At 41.4% G+C, this 16424-nt stretch overlaps 1 protein-coding gene across 2 annotated transcripts in view; it reads left to right on the top strand.

Moving 5' to 3' along the window:
* Positions 1–3968: 3968 nt before the first annotated feature.
* NEDD4L (NEDD4 like E3 ubiquitin protein ligase) overlaps positions 3969–16424 on the top strand; it is a 453729-nt gene continuing 441273 nt past the window's right edge. For both annotated transcript variants that reach the window (XM_078153241.1, XM_020994788.2), the window contains exon 1: positions 3969–4656. In XM_078153241.1, the coding sequence (XP_078009367.1) occupies positions 4609–4656 (48 nt within the window). In that variant the 5' untranslated portion in view covers positions 3969–4608. The remainder of the gene's footprint in view (positions 4657–16424) is intronic.

Genomic DNA, 16424 nt, shown 5'->3' with positions numbered 1-16424 from the left:
ATAAAATGATCAAAATATTTTTTAAAAGACAAGCTTATTGATCTAAGAATAAGAACTCCTTTCATAAAGAGTTGTCTGAGGGTATTGGGAATTTAAGTAACTTTTTGTTGTTGTTCAGTCATTTTTCAGTTATGTCTTACTCTTTGTGACCCCATTTGGGGTTTTCTTGACAAAGATATCAGAGTAGTTTGCCATTCCCTTCTCCAGCTCATTCTGCAGATGAGGAAACTAAGGCAAATAGGATTAAGTGATTGCCCAGGGTCACTCAGCTAGTAAGTATCTGAGGCTGGATTTGAGCTTAAGTCTTCCTGACTCCAGGCCTACCATCCCATCCACTGAACCATCTAGTTGCCTAAGTAACTTTACTAGGGTCATGAAACCAATATGCATCAGGGGCAGGCCTTTGAGCTCTCTATCCTTTATACTATTCTGCCTCTCGATTAAGTTACTAAGGTTTCAAGTGCAGGTTTTGTGGTGGACTCAAGCTCTTGTCCACGGACTTGCGTAATTAAGTTTTTAAGAGTTGGCTATGGATTGATGCATTTCTCAGCCACAGAAATTCTCAAAGACCATTAGAAAAATTTTTGATGAAAGGGCCTGGTGTAGTGGAATGTTTGCTGGATTTAAAGTCAAAAGACCTATGTTCAAATCTCAGTTCTGTTACTACCTGTGTGACCTTAGGTAAATCATTTAACTTTTCTGGACCTCAGTTTTTTCATCTATAAAATGAAAGGTATAGTCTTGTGATTTTGAGCATAATATGGATATATGATATAAATATATAACCAGGAATCAGGAGATAGGACTTTTAGTCCTTCATTAACTATTTTGTAACCTTAGGCATGTGATTCAACTCCTCCGGTTTTAATTCCTTCTCTGAAAAATGATATTGTACTAAATAATATTTCATGTTTCTACAAGTTCTGTGATAGTAAATAACTATCCTTTATTTCTGCTGAAGCCAGAACAAAAAGAAATGAGTTAAGAAGAGTTTTATGTTCCTAGAAAGTGTTTTTGGATAATCAGTTATTAAATATACGAATGTTGTTGTTGATCATCCTTCATTTTTGAAAAGGACCAGTGACCACAGGTGACATCTTGACTTGTGTGAAAATTGGACTGAAGTGGGGCAGAGTTGGACAAAATCCTCAGCCTCACTCTCTCTTGCAGAGTCATCAAAGTCCAGCGGCAAGACAAAAGTTAAGGCACCTGGCAATGGTCTGGGATATAATGGATGACCTTAACTTCTTCCAGAACTAACCAAGCTCTAAGCACTCCACAGCTTCTGTTTCTGCCACCTTTGTGGTCATTGAGACAAATTGTTGTCATCTGCCCATTCTGCTGAGGGAAGTCATAGTGTGCTTGGGGTAGGCATCTCTCTAACTCACCAAAGGTTTCGCCCATCTGCTGAGACAGTTTAGCGGGGTGTGGCTGCTGTGCTTGCTACAGCTTTTTGGAGCTACAGGTGACAGGTGGACACCTACAAGAATTACAGAATTTCTATCCTGAAAAATAAGATAGACGGTCATGTGAAGTAGATGATTTAGTTATAGGAGAGACAACAGGACATAGTGAGCAAGACATTATTTAGAGTCAGTTGCACTTGAGTTCAAATCCTGACTCATTTTCTCATTAGTGTAACCCTTACATTTAACTTCCTTATAAAATGAGAGGACTGAGTTCCATGGCCTGCCAAGTCTCTTTTAGCTCATAATCTATGATTCTATGATCCTAGGAAGCTGGAGACTGTAGCTAGATGATTGCACAATACCCATTGACTTAGGGTTCTCTTCTATTGGAATCACTTTTAAAGAAAAGAAATAATAAGCAGGAAGTGTATTTTGAATATTCCTACAAAAAATTCTTTAAGAAAAATGCAGAATTTTCACCTTTTTTATATTCTTGAGGTCTGCAGTGTATCTTTTCTATTGCTTTCATGATAAATTGGGGTCTGTTCATTTTCCAAGTTCTATTCTGTTGCATATCCATTTAGATAGTCGTGAAACAAAAGGATCCAGAAAAATCAGATTGATCCTTTCAATCTTTAAGTGAAGAAGGAATGCTAGGAATGTAACTTAAACTGTTTTTCAGGACTCCTTTTAAATTATCCAGTAAAAGGATCCTTGGACTTTAGGGAAGGGGGGGTGCACACTCTCTAGCCATTTAAAAATCAGTTGCTTAAATGTTTCCCAATTCTCTGAGTGAATGATATTCATTTCATGGGGCTGTCTGAAAGACACCATATATCAATTAGTGTTTGTGAAACCATCACAATAGTGAGGTACAAGAGAGCTCAAGTTGGGATCAGCACTTACAGGGTTTAAGACCTTGATACTTTTTTTTTCCTTGAAAAAGATGTGGCCCTATTTTAATGGATGATTGGGGAAAGTATTCTTTGAGGCTATCCTAGAGACAGCAATGTGGTTATTCCAGTCTCACTAAACTTCCTCTGGGGAAACAATAGGATCCTCCCCTAAACAACTGGTCTTTTTATTTGCATTAATGTAGTCGTTGTGTACATTGTTCTTGTGGTTCTTTCTTCACTGCATCAATTCATATAAGTCTTTCAAAGTTTTTCTGAATTTCTCTCATTCCTTATTTCTTAGAGTATACATCTAGGGGTTCTTAACCTGGGTTCTCTGAACTTGTTTAAAAAAATTTTTTTAATAACTGTATTTAAAGAGCATAGTTGGTTTCCTGGTATCAAGAATCATAACCAGTATCAGCAATCTAAAGTTTAGTATGTTAATACCTCAGAAGGCACGATTCTGTTCACTTTCCAAAGGTGAGGGGCATGTTCTTACTGTTAATTTTATCTACATCAGTATTTATTGCCTAAAAGCATGCCTTTTTGAGAAGAAAAGGGCACCTGAAAAATTCGTGCGCCATGTTTGTTTTTAGTTACTCGTCAAAGTCTTATATCGTCCCTTGCATTTTTATAAATCCCGAAGAATTAAATGAATTGCTTTGCTAGGCAGCAGTCCAAGTTCTTTCTTTTAGTAGGTGTGCTGTGGGAGAGCCCCACATTACCAAAGAATGTCTTAACCATTTGCTCGTGCAAACGGAAAACCTGGAGTTAAGATTTGGTATTTAAGGTCGAGGTTTGAGAGATGATTTCCTTGGGATATGGAGCACCCAACAACTGTTTTTAAGTGGATGGGTGAGTAGCTTTGGGTCCTCAGCCTTTCACTTCGCCAGGGTTGACACCGGCACTGGCGATTCTTGGCCACACCGGGGCAGCCTCTCCCTGGCTGGGGGCTGGGGAAAGAAATCTGTTCCAGCAAAGCTGACAATGTAGCCAAGTCCGTATTTACCGTGGCTGCCAAGAATCATTTAAAGGGGAAAAGAATACCAATTTTTAACAAAATTAGCCCAAACCCAGGGCTGTAAATAAAACAAACGAAAAGCAACAGGCCAAGGAGATGGACATCTCAGCGTTCTCTTGGAAGGAAATCCTTTCATCCCGCAGTCTCAAAGGTCTATCCAGCTCCTTTACCCCTCACCGCCACCCCCCCAACACAAGGGAGCCCCGGAGTACAGGTTGGTTCCCAAAAGGAAGCCCCACACGTCCACGCCCCTTTAGACTCATTCCAACACCCCATCCCCTAGGGTAACAGGATTGCACTCAAACCAGGGGAATGGGGGTGGGGGGCGAACCAAACCAACCTACCCTGACCGCCTATCCTCCCCCAAAGGCTGAAGCCTGTGATTGGCTTGGTGGGCTCTTCTTCCCGCCCCGGTGAGACTGGGAGGAGAGAATGAGAGGGAGGGAGGGTCCCCTCACTGGCCTCGGGTGGAAGTAGGAGGAGGAGGAGGAGGAGGAGAGAACTGAGAGGAAGGGGGTTGTGGTGGGGAGGATGTGAGCCGGGTTAATGTGAACTGAAAGCCAGCTAGGAGAGGGGGGCGGAGAAGGGAAGGAAGGAAGGGAGGAAGAAGGAGGAAGAGGAGGAGGAGGAGGAAAAAGAGGAGGAGGAGGAGGAGGAGGAGGAGAGAAAGCCAAACGGCTCAGAGTAGCAGCACAGTCTCCGCAGCAGCAGCAGCGGCAGCTGGGAAAGCCGCGGGGAGGCAAGCGGCCCCGCGTGTGCGTGCCGGGCAGGCGCTCACTCCAGAGTTGGGCAGCTGTAGCAGCAGGAAGAAGGGACAGCAGCACCGGAGCCAGGGCTCTCTTAGGAGAGCCGGCGAGAGTAGCAGTAGGAAGAAAGAGCCTAGGGACTTGCTTTAGAGCTTTTCACATCCCTCCTTTCTCTAGCCTTCTTTCCCTTCGAGTCTCATCGCCAGCCCGCATTTCCCCGCAGCCTTCCGGCTTCAACAGCCGCCCCAGGAAGGAAGCGGCCCCGGCTCGAGTGGGGGAGGAGGTCGGACTGGACCGTAGGGGACTTCCCTTACCTGCTTTGCACTGACCCCAACTGCGTTGGCGTTCCCTCGGGCTACAACTTCCCCAAGGGACTAGAGTGCATTCCGGGGGCGGCCAGGAAGAAAAGTGAAGTCCGAAGAGTAGCTCTCGCATCCGCTGCGGGCTCGCCTTAGCATTCCGGAGAGGGGAGAGGGCTGCAACCGCCTCGTCTCCCCCGACCCCAAAAGTTGGGGGTGCTCTTACCCCCAGGCTCCATGGCGACCGGGCTGGGGGAACCAGTCTATGGACTTTCCGAAGATGAAGTAAGTGATTTACTCCCCCATATCGCTCGTGAGTTGGTATGCTTGCCCTGAGTCCATCTGTCACCGTCGCCCCACCCCCACTCTCTTCCACTTCCCGGGGAGCGAGGGAGTTTCGCGTACGCGGGAGGGTTGAATCCTCCGAGGGTCAGGTTAGAGGGTAGGGGTCTGGGAGCTCTTTGTCTGTTCTCACTCTCCTTTATAAAGGGGCTAGGAGGGCGCTAATGCTGGAGCATGTGTACCTAGGACTCCGAGTGAGGGGCGCAGTGGCAAGTGAGTGAAGAAGGGTCGCGAGAGTGCCGGGTAACTGCACCGGGGCCACCCGGCAGCTCGGATTTCCCGGAGCTGGACGCAGTCGTCCTGGCTGCTTCTCTTCTCTTCCTGCCGGCTGCTCTCAGTCTTTGCTGCTGTCTTTTTCTCCCCGCCCAGAGCGCGCGTTGTTTGTAAATAAAACGGCGGAACTCCTGCGCACTGGCCGGGGCACTGGGGCCCAAACACTTCTTTGTACTGGGAAGGAGAAGTAATATGCGCATGGTGCCCTTGTCCCACTATAACGGTCTTAAAGAGGAGTCCCCGGGGCATAGGGGAGAAAGGGACCTTGGGGCTCTCAGCAAACTTTCCCTCTTGTTTCAGGCTTTATTATCAAGTGTCTCCTCCGTCTTAGGGGCCAGTGGCAGGCTCTCGGTGCGCCGGGGTTGGGCAATTAAACAAATGGATTCTTTAGAGAACTTCCCAGTTAATGTTACCTGTTTTAGAACCCTTCGACGTGTGTGTGAGTGTGTGTGTGTGTGTGTGTGTGTGTGTGTGTGAGAGAGAGAGAGAGAGAGAGAAAGAGAGAGAGAGATTCATCAGTGAACATGAGTGAAGAGGTTTGGCTGTGTATGCATATGAATACACAGATTTATGATACACAGTTTGGTTGGAGGACTGATATTGTTTATGTATGAGCGCGTATATGCGAGGGTGGAAGTGAGGAGGATAGCAGGTGCTTTTAGGAAACTTGGATGGGTGGTTGCCGCCCAGCCATTTTTCTTCCTAAGGATCCAGAGGCTAAGATCTCAAGAGGTGGATGGATTAAGAGTAAAGGAAGATCATTGGATTCCTTTTTTTTTTAGTTAATAAAACATACAGACAAATCCACAACCCAAACAATGTTTATTTAAATGAAAAAGGCTTTGTTTTTATCCTTAGGAAACCTCCCCTCACCCCCACCCCTCCGTTTCCCAACAAGCCTGGTAAATCACAGCTCAGCCCTCTTAGCAAGCTGTATACTCGGTTCTTATTGGTGTATTTCCATGCCAAAAAGGGGAGTGGGAGGAATATCACCCTGGAAGCCGGAGTGACAGAGAAGCTGTATGGAGCAGGTAGGAGTGGTTTCCCCATCTGGCTGTGTTTGCGTGTTCAGGTTTGTTTCTCTGGAGAGGTGAATTTACAATCCATGAAGCATTACTCAGCAGGGAGGTATTTCCTATCCTAGTCGGTTGTGCATTTCATGAAAAGTTGATGCCTGGAAATTCAGGCTTTCTTGGTTTCTCTTTCTTCCCTCTTTCTCCTTTCATTCTCCGGGGGAAGGGGTGGGGTTCAGAGAGAGGCTATTATCCGGGATATGCCCACATTATGGCTTCTCTCACAGAGATGTAGGCATCTGTTACCCACCTACTGTTGGCACCCTACATGTATATGTGTGTGAGTAGACTGGGGAAATGTGTATGGGCATATGAACCTGTATGCAGAAATGTGTAAGGTGTATAAATCTATCTGGTAATTCTTGGTACGGATGGATTGCACTTTATTCTTAAGGATGGTTTAGGAAACACCTGTGATTTCCTTTATCTGATGATAATGCAGAAATCCATGGATTTGTGTGTTGGAATACTGTGTTTAAAACAATTTCACCTTTTTTGAAATTAATTGCATAATATTGTTACTTGATGAAGCTGTGGAATTCCAGAATCTTTGGACCCGTCACTCCTTCCTTCCAGTCTGTCTTCCTTTTATTCTTCCTCCTCCTTATTTATTAATATCAGTAGAAAGAAGACAGCCTCCAGGGCTGGTAAGATAAAGACATTTCCAAACAAAGAGACTGGGGCTTGGCTGAGGTATTGTGGGTGAGAGTCAGCTGCAGTTCTGTCTCATTAAGATTATTAACATAACATGATTGTTGGAAAAAACTGTGTGAAAATATACTTTTAAAAATACTCTAGTAATGTGTAGAGTGGTTTATTTTAGATCATGCTTGGCTTTCAGGAGGGCAGTAGATGAGTAGATTTCTTAGCTGTGGTTTTTATGTGCTAATGTGCTTTGTTGATATCTAGAACCAGCTTAAGAATTCAGTGTGCTCTTGAGAGATTGTCTTATCACCTTTTTTTTTCTAGGTTGGTTAATAATGTTCTTAACTCGACTAGAGCAAAAGGAAAGGCCGAACATATATCTATATTTATAAACTGTATAAATACATATATATGATATATATCTATATCCATTTTTCTATACCTATTACTTCACAAGAGTATTCTGGGGCTTTGTACATATAAATAACTAACATACTATGACTAACAGGCTATGAAGAAATTGAATTTATTTTCCATTGTGGACATTTCCATCTACTGCTACACTGTTTTTGAATGGATCAACAGGATAAATCTCATCAGTCTTCTCTTTTCTGAGCAATGCTATTTTGATGAGTCTTTATTTCTTTGGCATTTTGTTTGGAGGAGAGATTTTTATACTGTCACACTTTGGCCATTGGAAAGCCAAGGAATGCTTCTGCAAAATATTAACAGCAAATTGTAGTGGTATTAGAGTTAGTTTAGTTCTCTAGATTCCTTGCAGTTAGTCTGGAAGAAAAACAGATACAGTTTTTGAAAGAATAGTGTCTAATGAAATTTAGTTCTGGGCCCTATTTGGTGTCCATTCACAACATGGTCCAAGTGTATGTACTACATCTGATAATCTGAGTAATGGGCATAAATCATCTAAGTAGCTTTTCCAGTGTAGATTGTTAGTCCAGTCTTTTTTTTTTTAATTGAGGAGGCCCTGCAGTGTCCTGGGGCTTAATAGAATGTGTACTGTGTTATCCTCCAACCTCTCATATCTATTAAAATGTTTTCCTAATTGCACTGCTCAGAAGTGTGAAAGCCATTTTCCATGGCAGTGGTGAACACTTCTCTCACTTGCTTTCTTTCATATTGGTAAGCTGAGAATCTTAACAGAGTTTTTTCAGTGGTTGAATCCATCAAGAAATCATATATCATCCATATTGGTGGAATTTTTGGAGAGTCTTGAAGACTGCATTTTATTCTACCAAGTCAATTTACCCCTCTCTATCACAAACAATAAACAGGGTGGGATATTGTATTCTTCATACCTTTCAGTCAGTTATATAATAATAAAGATGGAGACTACTGTAGAAAAATCATGAATGGATACCTGTCTGTACCTTAAAGTAGCTGTTTTTCAAAGGCATTTTAAATACAAGACTTTCTCATTTTTATAAAATAGATTTGAATAAATGAAATTTTATTCTTAAGTTGGGAGTAAATCAATTTTGTAAATCAAACTAATTATATTTTAAATGAGCTTTGTAGTAAAACAGAACTATGTCTAACTTATCTTTTAAGTAAATCTGGATGTTTATATATTAGTTTTATGTAACCCTTCATTCCTCTTTGTTTCTTTCCCTCCTCTTTTTTTGTGTGTGTGTGTGTGTCTCTACTTCCTAGCCCAGTGCTTGGAACATAATACATGCTTAATAAATGCTTATTGATTAAATAACTGATTCTTGAAGTCTATTACTGTCATAAATACACTAGGTAGTCCATTAACATCAGGTGATAAGACTGCTTTGCTTGAACCTGTAAAAATAGGTGCTGGAAGGGGTGGGGTCAGAGGGCAGTGCCACCCAGTGCTTTGGTTTTACTATACTTACTGTAGTAAGAAAAGGGGAGAGTAGGTTGGACAGGATCAGTTTATATTTATGGTAGGTGAGTTCACATCTGTTCTAGTTAAAATTGAGCATGATTAGAATCTGTTCAATTTGAGTTAGAAAATGCCATCAGCTTATATTTTGGCAGGGAGGAAATGGGTGTGGTTAGACATTTGTTGGACGTTCAATAAAGACTTAGAAAGATCAGTTTAGTTTGAAAGAATCCATTTGGAACAATTTTTGCAATTGGCTTGAGTCCTTGACATTTTTTGGCAGTCATTGGCACTTTGGGGCATGTTTTTCTCATGAATATAACACAATATTAACTGTAATTCTTTGCTTATTGACCAACTGACTTCAAAAACCTAAGTAAGATATTTGAGGAGAATGATATATCTATCAGGCAAAATTTCTGTGGTTTCACTGGAATAAGGATTTCAGAATGCTAGATTTAGTATCTTTTTTTGGTGGCTACAATGATATGAGCCTTGGGCTGACCATGGGGTGGCCTGCTGGTTTCTCTCTTTTCTCCCGCTCTTAATACAACTCATCCATGCCTTGAACTGAGCAGTTAGTAGCCATTTTGGCAAGCAGCACAGATGCCTCCTAAAATCCACAGAAACCCTGGGATTCTGGTCCCCTGTGTGTAGAAAGAGCTCAGGATACTGAAAAATTGATGCGTAGGAGGCTGTTTGTGGGGTTGGGGGTAGTTGGTAGGTGGGAAGGGGAAGCAGGATGAGGGCAAGCCTAGAGAGAGCTTGCAAGCCTATTTGGTAAACACATATTTTAACCAATCTTGCTAAGTTCAGGTGTTTCTATGATGCTGAAGGATTCTATTATCAGCATCCTGGGGCAAAGCTCCAATAGCCCTCTCTACTTAGATGGGGCAGACCAGATGACCAGAACTTTGCATGTTAATACCAAATTACCCATGTGTTACAAGCATAGAGTTGAATAGAATTCATATGTGATAATGATACTTCATTTTATCAGTGCTTTAAAAAAAAATGTAAGTACCTGCTCAACTCATATATTGGAAGTTATTCATATTTCTTATCCTATGTTCTTGTATATGTGCTGGAGGCCTTTTTCTAGTTCTTTTTATCTTTTATATCTGTTATGTTGAGTTCCCATTATATGACAGGCTCATCTGCTTTTCTAATTGTACATGTCCTGGATGACATCTCCTATTTTCAGTTATTGCATATACTACATCATTAGAAGTATTCTACAGCCAGCTTTTGCCCACCATGTCTTTCCTGTTGCCTTTTTGGGTTGTCTACAACCTTTATTCCTTGCATATTAGGGGTTTGAAAGATTTGTGACCAATCCAGCAAATAAATGAGAAAGCAGGTTAGGATCATTAAAAAGCATTGGGCAATTTTCCAAAAAGAAGTGTTATTACTGAACCTGTGATTTCATTGGTACAGGTGAAGAAGGTCCCTCTATCAATACAGGTTTCTACCTTTTCTATAATTTATAGGCTTGGATAGTTGTCTGGGGGATGTTGAGAGGTTGAGTGACTAGCTCAGGGTCACACAGCCAGCATGTCTCAAAGCTGAGACTTGAGTCCATCTGTTCCTGGTTTCCATGGCAGCCAGCTGCAATGCAATGCCATGCAGGTGCATTTATTAATATGCAAATATTTTAATGCCCATTGTGGAAATTGTTTGCCATCAGTTTTAGTGACACTTTCATTCAAAACTTTTGTCAGAGGTGCAAATCTCATTGGATTTCCACTTTCCCTTGTTAACCAAGACTATCCTAGGAAAGGGAACTGGTAAACTATGAAATGATATAAATATTTTACAAAGGACAGAAAAATAAAGAATAATACACAAACTGGCCACTTTGTAGGTTTTTTCTTATATCTTTGGCTGTGTATGCATTTATATATCTCAGTTTTGTTGATGCATATTATGAAGTTTAAATTAAATTACATGTGCCTCATGAAAGGAAGTATAGTTTAGTGGAAAGCCTTGGACTTCGAATCAGGCAACACTGGAGTTCAGATTCTGCTGCTGAAAATTAATAACAACCTTATGACTTTGGTTAACTCATTTAACCTGTCAGTTTCTGTAAATCAGGGATGATATTTATAGAACCTACCTCATAACCCTTTTTTAAAGTGGAGATTAAATGAGATAATGAACGTAATGTATTCCGTAAGCATTAACTACTAACATTAGTTACTAGGGCTGTTATGAGTATTATCACTTGAAAACTACTCAGTTGGTAAGACAAAGTTGAATTTTGTGGTTTTATTTGAGAACTTATCAAATTGAGCTCAATGATTTCACTGAATAATCATTTAATCTAATGCCTGTTGTATACACATAAATGAATCATAGAAAGTAGAGTACATAAGCTCATAGTATGTGCCATAATTTGCTACAGTTAACCCCCCCCCCAAAACTCAAAGAGGCTACATGTTTGGTATCTCACTTATTAAGTACTTATGTAAAGGCCAAACTCCTTTGAGCGGTTACAGTTCTTTTCAGCATTCGGGTGTAACCAGCATGATGTCACCTGCAAACAGGACCATCTAGAGGACTTCACCATCCATAGAGAATCTCTTTTTAGCTTAAAATTGTGCCCTGGATGTCTTCCACCAGTGGTGAAGCATCCATTGTTTTGTGCTATGACTTGCCTGATATAATTATCAGAGGGTTGAACAAGGTTATATCATTTATGGAATCTTTTAAAAAAATTTTATTGATTTTGTTTGTATGTCATCTACATTTCCCACCATATCCCTCCCCCATGCCATCTCCCAGAGCCATTCCTTATAATAAAGAATTTTTGAAAGGAAGAAAGGAAAAGAAGTTTTGAAAAACTAACCTGAATATCAGAAAAGTATGATATCATACGCAGTTGTTCCACACCTCTGGTCCCCTGCTTTGTAGAATCTTGCATAATTTTGATGTTGAGAGCCTTTAAAGCAGGTTTTTGCCCTTGCAGATCAACTAAGTCAATAAAGAATGCTTTTTGTGCAGTTTATAACATGCAGTTAGGTGGACAGTCCATGTCACTTGTCTGTCTCCACATATGTACATTTATATATGGATAGAGAGTTGGGCCCAGAATCAAACAGGAGGAGGAGAGAGGGCTGGGTTGTCTTTGATTGGTCAATGCTTCTTTAATGACTCCAAACTTCTTTCAGAAACAAAAGCCCATTTTTAAAATGCTGTTATTCTACCTATGCTGAATGGCTGGAAGTCATGGAATACCACAGTCTCCAAAGAATTAAAAATGAGTTATGTGGAGGGCAATGAAGAAGTGCATGGTGGATGGAAACAGGCTGGGATACCTAACAAATTAGGGGTTATGATCAGGACCTAGAAAAAAGGATGTTCTCAGGAAAATGTCTGCACAAAAAAGAAGACGGTCTAATCCTGGGGGAGGGGTCAGAGGGATAATCATTGCATAGCGGCTGTGCTTCACTGACATCCTGTGATGTCAGGAGGCAGTGAAGATAGGATCCCAACCATATTGTATGGAGGAACCCCGTGTGGTGAACTGAGGAAAATCATGGACAAGAGTTCTAAGTGATGGGCAGTCTTGAAAATTGAACTGTGCCATTTTTAGAAGATGATATTTTGTTGGTAAACAATTACCATGAGAACCAGGGCGAGGATGTGTGGGAAGATGTGCAATGAGTTTGAAACTTCAGTTTTGGTGAATTTTTCTTTTGAACGCTCAAGTGTTACTACAACTTGCAAAATGAATATCATGTAAATAAATAGATGTAGATATCAGATGTCTGGGATGTAGTGGAAAGAGCACTGGATTTGGAGCTGAGATCCGAGTTCAAATGTGGCACACTGACTAGAGTGCTGGGCTTGGACTGAGAATGCTCTTGTCCAGTTGTGGCAAACTCTTTGTGACCCCCCATTTGGGGTTTTCTTGGCAAAGATACTGGAGTGGTTTGCCATTTCCTTCTCCAGCTCATTTTACAATGAGGAAATTGAGGCAAGCAGGGTTAAGTGACTTGCCCAGGGCCACACAGCTAGTAAGCATCCGAAGCCAAATTTGAATTCAGGTCTTCCTGACTCCAGGCTGGGCCCTCTATCCACTGTGCCACCTAGCTGTCCTGCCTAGCTGAGGAAGAACTGAATTCAAATCCTGCCTCAGACACTCTTTCTGTGACCCTGGGTAAGTCAACTTAACTCTCAGCCTCAATTTCTGTATCTCTGAAGTGAAGGGATTAGATTTCGTGGCTTCCAAGGTCCCATCCAACTCTAAACCTTACGGTCCTATGAAATTGTCATGGCCTATTTAAAAGATATGACAGTACTAAATGATAACTGATGTGAAGCTCATTGTCTTGCTTGATTCTTACAACATCCCTATGGGATGGTAGCTACCACTGATATTATCCTCATTTTGTAGAAGACAAAAGTGAGACTAGAGAGGTTAACTGATTTAGGAACATTTTAGGGAAGGTTCAGGGTCCAGAATTTTTCTGTAGTAATTTTTTGACTCTTGTTATTCAGAAATTAACTCGACTCAGAAATTATTCAACTCAGAGATGGAAGGGGCCAGAGTCTAGGGTGAGAGGGCAGAGACAGAAGCAGACTCAAAGGCAAAAGAAGGAATTAATATCAAAGCAGACCATAGGAGAGATATTGAGCAGTGTCAGAGAGCTGATTGTCAGTTGCTGTGTTAGGCTTCCATGGATATAATTTGAAAGATCCCTCTTTTTACTGAGCATATAAACGGACTGGCATCTGAGATGACTCTGCAGTACACTTCTACCTTTATTAGCTACAAGTGGTGTGACCTTAATTAAAGGTGGCTAGTGACACTTAACTTTAACAAGTTAAATCTTGTGGATAACTCTAATGAGAAAGTGATGGTGGTCATTCCTCAGGCTTAAACCCTGCCTTGATTCAAGGCAGAAAGATTAATTAGAAAGAGTAAAGACAAAAGACAAATCCCAAAGGTCAGGCACTTTAAATAGTGGACATAATTGAAAAATCAGACTTTAGTCAAGGGCTGGTGTTTTTAAGTACATAAGTCTAGGATAGGTAGCAAAATCCCCTAAGGCTAGTGTTCTTAACCTGGAGTCCTCTTTGTGGGTGGATTTCCTTGGTCCATGAACTTAGATGAGAAAAAAAAAATTACATCTTTATTTATTTAGCTATCAATTTATTATTTGCCTCCAAAATTTAATATTTTCTTTCATTATGAATATAGGCAATAAAAATTATTCTGAGCAGTCGGTTGGCTTCACCAGATTACCTAAGGGGTCCATGATTTAAAAAGATCAAGAACTCATGCCCTGAGGCTCCTTCTACAGGCAATCTTGGTAGAGCAAACTACATTGTACTTAGATTCAGCAATGAATTTGGACCAAGATTCAAATACAACTTCTGATATTTGCTAACTGTGAGGTAAGGGCAAGATCAATTTCTTCATCCCTAAAATGGATTTAATAATACTTCCTTTCCTACCTCTTATGGTTGTGGTGAGTGCTGTATAATTGTGAACTAGTACCACTAGCTTAATTTTCACACTTTTTGGTCCACTGTCTGACAGCACCAGGACTTCCCAAGTTTAATATCTTTGCTATCCAGTTACTTTGTGGTAACTTTGTACAGTACATGGTGAATTCTTTGGCAAATAGGTTTCCATTGAAAGATGAATTCTAGTTCTTTTTAACCTACTTTCTCTACAAGAGAATTTGCATTTGAAAATCAGGACCCATGGATCTTTTAAAATGTTGCTGACCTGTGTTGTTGAAGCACAATCATCTAGAGTTTAAGACATGTAGAAAGAAGCCTCATAGAACTAAGAAACTTCTCAAGGAAAGGAAAAGGATTTGTTATCTCTTAGGATTCAGAGTTTCTGTCAGCTGCCATAGTTGCCTGGCCACTCAAATTACCTTCCTTTTTTGCAGCCTCCTAAGTCATTCAGTAGTGTGCTCATTCTTTGTTCAGTGAGCAGGGAAGACAATGCAGCCCTCTGCCTTTTGCTTTGTTTGGTCTCGTAAGGTATTGTGCAGAATCATGTGACGTTTCTCAGTGGAAGAATAAAGTTTTGTGCTGCATTGCATTTTTTCCTGTATTCTTGCAAATTGCCTTGGATCATAATATCACCTCTTTCAGTAAGATGATTCTTGCTCCCGCTCTCCTACCCCTTTCTGCCTAGGTCATTAGACAACACACCTGTAAAGTGGATGGCAGAGCAAGAATTTCAGCTTTGGGGTAAATAGTGGCAGTGGAATAACATTCCACAGTAAAACATCAATTCAGGAGTTAGGCAGAGGAGCCAATGCCCCCTCTCCCTCTGACAGGGAGATCCAGTTAAAGTCAATAGGTATATACGGTATTAAGTGCTTTGCTATGTGGAAGGACACCACCAAGCTTGGTACTGGCACAAGTAGGTGGCGAAGTGGATAGAGTGCTGGGCCTAGAGTCAGGAAGACTCATCTTCCCAAGTTCAAATCCGGCCTCAGGCACTAGCTCTGTGACCTAGGCAAGTCACTTAACCTACTTGCCTCAGTTTCCTCATCTGTGTAATGAACTGGAGGAGGAAATGACAAATCACTGCAGTATCTTTGCCAAGAAAACCTCAAATGGGGTCAACCAAGAGTCAGACACGGCTGAACATTGGCAATACTTTGTCTCTTGGGAATTTGCAAAGTGTTTCCATAATGATTTCTGCTCTCTCCCTATCTTCAACCGCATTTCTCCCCAGTTTATTTGTACTAGATGGTATTTTTAAGGGAGGTGGCCTGTATTTCTTCAGTCTAGGGGTTTGGGATCCTCATCTTATGGGCTCACTTCTTTGTCAGTCGACAGGCTGTATGTCACCAGAAACCAGGTGGGATAGATTTAAATGCCAAGCTATGCATAGCTGTGATTACCCTTTCCAAAAAAGGGTCAAAATGAAGGCAGCAGGTGCTTTGTTCTGCTGAAAGCTGTCTGACTGCAGTTTGAATGTTCTGGAGGCTTCAGGAATGCCAGTAGCCTGGAGGGAGCTGTTTCCTCCTGCTTGTTTAAACGGGAGGCCACAATTATAGCTGTAGTATTGTTCATTTGGATTTTCTTCTTACTAGTTTGTTTCTAGTAAGTAAAAATGCAACAGTATAAACAATTCACTCAGAGTTGCCTCCCTAAAATGCAAGGTGTTCAGTAAATATGAATGAATTTTCTTTGTAGATGGCTGTGGATAGAGAGAGGGCTGGACCCTGGAATCAGGAAGACCTGAATTCAAAACTTGGGCTCAGATACCTATTCAGAGCAGCTAGGTGGTACAGTGGATTGAGTGCTGGGTCTGGAGTCAGGAAGACAAGTTCAAATGCGGCGTCAGACAGTTAGTAGCTGTGTGACCCTGGGCAAGTCACTTAACCTGTTTGCCTCAGTTTCCTCATCTGCAAAATGAGGATAAAAATAGTAACAACCTCCCAGGGTTGTTGGGAGTACCAGATGATATAATAATTGTGAAGTGCTTAGCACAGTGCCTGGCATATAGTAAACACTATATAAATGTTAGCTGTTATTATTGTTACATATCTCAAGTGGTATTTGGCTCTATGAGATGATTTGGAAGTGTATTTTCTAAATATATTTATGTGTAACACATCATTAGAAGTTGATAACCTCAGCGAAGTGGGTGATGTTCCAGAGAGGAATGTGCATTGAAATATTTTTCTGGAAAGTAAAGAGAACAGGCCAATTCAACAAAATTGCCACCAAAGCTCAACTTTGTCACTCATCCTCTCCTGGTTCTCCTTGTCTATTGGACTTCTCTTTAGTTGTTTGCTGTGTCCTTATCCTCTGGGCAGGGAGGTGGGAGATCTTCATCCCTAGATGCAGATGTTGTCCAAAGCTTTGTCTGG

Source organism: Phascolarctos cinereus, unplaced genomic scaffold, assembly GCF_003287225.1.
Source record: "Phascolarctos cinereus isolate Bilbo 61053 unplaced genomic scaffold, phaCin_HiC Scaffold_4;HRSCAF=312, whole genome shotgun sequence".
In the NCBI taxonomy this organism is placed as follows: Eukaryota; Metazoa; Chordata; class Mammalia; order Diprotodontia; family Phascolarctidae; genus Phascolarctos; species Phascolarctos cinereus.
Note: the sequence above shows the minus strand (reverse complement) of the source record. Positions and strands in the feature narration are given on the sequence as shown.